Source organism: Fukomys damarensis, unplaced genomic scaffold, assembly GCF_012274545.1.
Source record: "Fukomys damarensis isolate Sample0158 unplaced genomic scaffold, DMR_v1.0_HiC HiC_scaffold_13, whole genome shotgun sequence".
Taxonomy (NCBI): domain Eukaryota; kingdom Metazoa; phylum Chordata; class Mammalia; order Rodentia; family Bathyergidae; genus Fukomys; species Fukomys damarensis.
The window spans coordinates 17,713,807-17,719,788 of NW_022900925.1; the positions used below are offsets into that span (position 1 = coordinate 17,713,807).

At 48.5% G+C, this 5,982-nt stretch overlaps 1 protein-coding gene across 1 annotated transcript in view; it reads left to right on the plus strand.

Annotated features, from left to right (window-relative positions):
- The first annotated feature begins 5,073 nt into the window (after nt 1–5,073).
- Nucleotides 5,074–5,982, plus strand: part of Sez6 (seizure related 6 homolog) — a 50,173-nt gene continuing 49,264 nt past the window's right edge. The window contains exon 1 of the mRNA XM_033762737.1: nt 5,074–5,091. Coding sequence (XP_033618628.1) covers nt 5,074–5,091 — 18 coding nt within the window. The remainder of the gene's footprint in view (nt 5,092–5,982) is intronic.

The following is a 5,982-nucleotide window of genomic DNA, read 5'->3' on the forward strand; positions in this document are numbered from 1 at the left end:
TGCAGCATTATTTCAGCAAAGGGGGAGGCAGATGACTGAGGTGGGTGGGGGAGAATTTGCATCCTTTGGGCTGCATTGGGCCCAGGCTTAGCTGGAAGAAGAAGAGGAGAGGGAAAGGTGGGAGAGCTGCGGGGAGGGTTGATACTGGCCAATATGGCAAAATGAATGGACAGGGCCCATGGGGTAGTATGGGTAATGTGGGAGGAGTTAGAAGTGTAGGCTCTAGAGCCAGGTGGTCTGGGTTCAAATCTCAGTTCCATCATTGCTTACTAGATGTGTAACCTCAGGTAAATTATTTTGCCTCTATGCTTCTTTATTTTTAAAAAGAGTTAATAACAATATCTACCTTGAAGGTTGTTGTGAGAATCATAGTATGTAGTGTGCTTGGAAGAAAACCTGGCCCAGGATATGTGCAGAAAACATGTTAACCTATATGTTGATCATCATCTAATTCAGTTCATCTTAACCATTGTGTACCTCTGCCGTGTCAGGCCCTGGCCAGAGCGTCATAGGTGAGACTTGGCCCATCTTGATGGCAGGAGCACCTAGTCCTCGTGGCCAGTACGAGCTGGACAGCATGACTGCCTGCCTGCACTGGGGAGATCCAGAAAGGTGGTGATAACTCTTACTGCTGTCCCTGTGGCCCAGGCTTTGGGGTTCCTCACTCTCCAGGTCTGGATATCTCAAAGATCAACCTACACTTCCAGAGAGCTGCAGAAGAAACCATGAGACTCATGCAGAAGCAGCCTCACCTCAGACAAGCACAAGTGCCACCGTCCTCTGCGCATGATAGGCCAGGCGTTTGCACTCTTATTGCATCCAAAGCAAATTTAGGCAGATAATACTGAGGCGCAGAGAGATGTGGTGATTTAAGCAAAAGCTTACCACTAGGAAGAAGCAAAGGTAGGATTTGAACCCTGCTCTAACACTGCCTTCCTTTCCTCTCACCACACCTACAGCCACAAGCATTAATGAAGCGCAAATAATAAGCAAGAACCTAGGCTAAGGGCTGAGAAAAATGGTATACTACAAGCAGTTGGTTGAGCACATGCTATGTATCAAACTCTCCTGAAGGTTATCTTGCTGAATGCATTTCTGAAAGGGTAGTGGCACCATCTTCCTTTTACACATAAAGAAGTGGAAGCTCTGAACATGCCCAAGGCAAGCACCATTGGATGATTTGAACTCAGGCATGGTTCCCAGTCTGGCACATCCCTGGGCCTCTTGATGAGCAGCCTCCCTTTCTTTTCTTTCTTTCTTTCTTTTTTTTTTTTGAGACAGGGTCTCATTATGTAGTTGAGACTGACCTGGAACTCACTATGTAGCCCAGGCTGGTCTCGAACTCACAGCGATCCTCCTGCCTCAGCCTCCTGAGTGCTGGGATTACAGGCGCGTGCACCACCACACCCGGCCAGCCTCCCTCTCTAACAGGGCTTGCTCCTACAAATCACTAACATGGCCTCACTACAGACGGACAGAGACGTGGAGTCCTCTTCCCTCTGAGGGTCATGATGCCTTGTTCCTCCCCCAGTCAGACTGGTTTGTATTTTGGGGCTCCATTTTGCATCCTCCCTCCCTCCTCTAGGCCATTGTCTGGACCGCAGATTCTATGGCTTTAAGGACCAGTGACCTCACAATCAGTTGCCATAGAGACCATTGTGATGTCACAAAGCAGAGGACAAGTAGTTCAAGGAGGAGTCAGGGGTGGGAATACACGGCTATAATTGAGAGCCACTCAGGATTTCTTCTTGTTTTCCGGCCCAGAAGATGAATGGCTAGGAGCAAGTCTGAAACCAGCTCCTGAGGGATCGTGAGGGAGACCTGACCAAGTGTCCCTGTCAGCGCACGTGGGCTCTCCTGAAACCAGGATGCCTCTGAGGCCCAAAGTAAGGGGCAGTGAAAAGCAACAGCAGAAAAAACCCCACCATTTTGGGGCTGAAAGAACTGGGTTACTTGTACAGCAGGAAGGAATAGGATTAAGTACCAGGAGGATTCAGGTGGCTGGAAGATCTACGTGGAGGAGCTAAAGCATCCTTTCCTTAGGAGGCACACACCACGGGGGAACTTGGCCTCAAGGATTTCCAGAGCCTGGTAGAGAGAGCCCATGTTGTGTTACAGTGGTTGAAACTGTTTTCCTTCCTTGGCCTGGGTGCTCCTTGAAGACTCAGCTTCTCCAGGAGCCAGCTCAGGTCCTGGCACACACGAAGTGCTCAATAAATGTTCCTTCATTTGACAAATGAGTGGGAGAATGATAAAGGAGATGGGTAGGTGCTTGGGTAAGGGACAAGTGAAGAAGCCAGGCACAGTGGTACACACCTTTAATCCCAGATATTCTGGAGCCCGAGGCAGGAGGATGGAGTTTGAGGCCAGCCTGGACAATTTAGTGAGAACTTGTCTCTTCCTCTCCCTCAACAACAACAACAAAAAGACGAGGAAAGAGAGGGGCAAGTGGACAGGCAGATGAGGAACCTAGATATCGTGCACCACCCTCAGCTTTAGAGCTCTGCACTCACCACCTCTCTAGTTACACCCACACGGTGCATTTCCTCCTCTTTGCCATCCAGGCACACTAAACCACCTCAGTCCCACCCTCCCACGCATATGCTGTACCTGCTGTGTAGAATGCACTTCCCTTCCCTCTTCACATAATTTATTCTCATCTTTTGGTTTTTTACTCAATCACCACCTCCTCAGGGAAGCCCTCAAATCCCCACGGTGGGTGTCCCCAGAGGGCACCATGCCACTTTACATCCAGTCAGGTGGTGCTGTGTCCTGTCTCTCAAGCTAGACTGTGACCTCTGCATGAGCAGGAACAGGGTGTGCTTTCACTCAGCTTTGAGCTAGGGATTCAAACTGGGTACTTATTAAATATCTGTCAGATGAGTAAATTAATAAGTAATCAACCATCCCTACTGCTCCAAGCAGCCCACATTCTAGGCTCTGCTGCGGGGAGAACATCTGGACACAGGGTTCCTGCAGGAAACCTTGGGAAGTCCAGGGGACCTGTGGTACCTCCAGGTACCTCCTTTTCCTGCAAAGGCTCACTGGCATCTGGAGCCTCCTGAAGCCTCAGTGTCTTCATCTGTGTAATGGGGACAATAAATAGTACTGTATCAACCTTATAGAATTAGTGTGGGGATGCCATTAAATTCCCTGGCTTTATGCCCAGCAGTAGCAAATAACAAATGGTAGCTTTTTTGTTTTGCTTTTTTTTTCTACTGGGAAGCAAACTCAGGACCTTACACTTGCCAGGGAGGTGCAGCACCACTGAGCTAAATCCTCGGCCCAATTTTATTATTTTTAAATTTCAGAAAAAACCCACTGACCTAAGAGACTGACTTTCTTTAAAATGGGGAATATACAGAAATGTTATGAATTTTTTTTAAATGCACATGGGCATCTTTTTACCTTCTATAAAATGTGAATCAGCTATGAGTCCATGCTTTATATAATTGCAAAGCTTCGTGCCTGGGTTTGCTCAAAAGGAAAAACACAATTATCCTCTCACATTTTTCAAAGTAATGCCCCAGTCTTGTATCAGGCATATGAAGGGAGAGTGTTCTTCTGTTCCCAGCTTGACTCAGGGTGAGCACTGTTAGGGGAGGGGGTATGGAGCCAACCCATTTGGGATATTTGCTCACACTTCCTGCCCCCATCTTGGCCTAGTCTGCAGAGGTAAGTAGAACTGGCCTTAGGATTCTGTAGGTTGCCTTCAACCTCTCCCTGACAAAAGGAGACCAGTTTTGGGCTGGGGATTTAGCTCAGTAGTTCCACCACCTGCCTCACAAGTACAAGGACCCAAGTTCAATCCATGGTATAAAAAAAAAAAAGAGGCAAAAGGGGAGCAGCTTTGGGTCCATGGTACCTCCTTCCTGCATGCTATATGCGTGAATATACTGTGGTCTGTTGACCAAGACTCCAAGACTCCAGGTCAGGCCACCTAAGCAAGAAGCCAATTGGGGGCATGGGGTAGCTGACTTCAGAAGACAATTCAGATGTATCTGAGGGGTGGGGTGAGCCTCAATCCTCCACCTCATTCCCATCACTGGCTCCCTGCTGCCCCCCTACCAGGGGAAACCCACAGGAGCTCACTCTATCTACCTGGTCACCTACTTCCTCATCACATGGCCCTCAGCCTGGTTACTGGGTCCCCAGCTCCAGAGTGACACCATAAAGCCAATGCCTCTGGACAGATGTATTTCATGTAAGTTCAAGCACTGAAACTATTGAGTTCAGAGGATTTTATTTGTAGAGCCCGCTATATTTCTCTGGGATTATCACCTGTCTTGGTTCCCCTCCCTTTCCTGGTTATTATCTTTGGACTCTTTCCAAGCCAAGCTGCCTTGATTGCTCAGGGAGACGAAGGCTCCCAGATCCTTCCATGGTATATCTGGTCTGGCAAAGGGTGACCTTGGAGTACTCTTTCTTCTTCCCTTCAACATAACTCTGCAAGTGGCTACAGTGCCCAGGCAGCCGTGGCTTTTAGGAGCTGATTTCACTAAGAGATTCTCCAAGCATCAGGGAACATGTAGGCCTTGTGCCCCCCAAGTTGGGGAGGGCTACACTCAGAGTAAGCCCTGGGGTCCAGAGAGGAGGGAGAAGGCCAGCTGTTCTCTTTCCTCCACCGTGCCAACCTAGCCTGACATCAAATTAATAGCATTCAAATGAGATGCAAAGCATTATGCAAATCTAGAGGAGAAGGCCACTCTTACCAGGGCCTTTGGGCTGTTGGAAGGCCAGTGCCTTGAGCCCTTTGTGGAGGATCCCACAGACTCCCTTCAACTGCATCCCATGTACCTTCAGCACCAACCAATGATACTGGCTCTCTGCTCTGGTGCTCACTTTAGCCTCGCCTCCCAAACACTCAGGGCCGGCCCCTTCCATTCTGAAATGATGCAGAGGCAGCCTCAGAGGTAGTATGATCTCCCTGGTTTCCCACTCATCAGCAGTGTATGCAAAGTAGATACAGGGGGTTTTGCATCTATTTAACTGTCCATTAAAATAGCTCCATGCAGGTCACCTCTGCACAGGCTCAGGCTTCCAAATTGCCAACCCCTGCTGCCTGCAAGCACCATGTGGTTCCTGCGCCTGGTAATTGCTGTGGTGTTTGTTGAGCTGTATTTGCATTTGATTGTCATTTAACTTTCCATCTTTATCCTTCCATCAAATCAGGGCTTGGGCTTCTGCAATTGATTACTCGTCTTATTTTCAGTCCCTTGGTGGTTTTCAAAGAGTTTTCTTTATTAGTGCCACAAACTTGAAGCTGGGACTTTTCTCCCTTGACGTAGAGAGAGAAAGCCTCCTCCCACCCATTCCAGGGCTCCTACATGAAAATAATCTCACCAAAGTCACAGATCTCAAGTCCTATCCCCAGTTTGCCTGCTCCAGCACCTGCCTCTTTCTGCCCAGCCCGTGGCATTAAACATTTATGGAGCTGTGGAGGATCAAAGGCCTTGGCTGGGGGTTGTGGGCAGACTGGAGGCCTCAGTTTGGAGATGGAAAGTAGCTCACATCAAACCACTTTCTGCTGCTGGTTCCATCTACGCTGGGCTCTTGCTACAGCTGATCTGGTCCCACTCTTACAGTGGGAGGAAATGCTCAGAAGCCAGGACGCTGTTCATCAGTCTCCTGTGCCTAAATTCAAAGGATTGGTTGTGGGTAATCCAGGACTCCAGGCCTGGCAGCTGCAAGGTCAGTAGCCACAATAAGAAGTATGTTGGGGTGAGCAGGCAGCTTTGTGCCCCTGCAATGTCTGAAGTGAGGTGGCAGCCCCTGTCTCTGCTTCCTAGAAAACCCAAAACTCCTTTTACTCCACAGAAGATACAGCTCTTGCCAGATGTGGTACTACGTGTTTGTAATCCCAGCACTGTGGGAGGCTGAGACAGGAGGATTTCAAGTTCAAACCCAGCTTGGGCAATTTAGGGACTTTGCAAGAGCTTGTCTCAAAGTTTAAAAAAAAAAAATATATATATATATATAAAT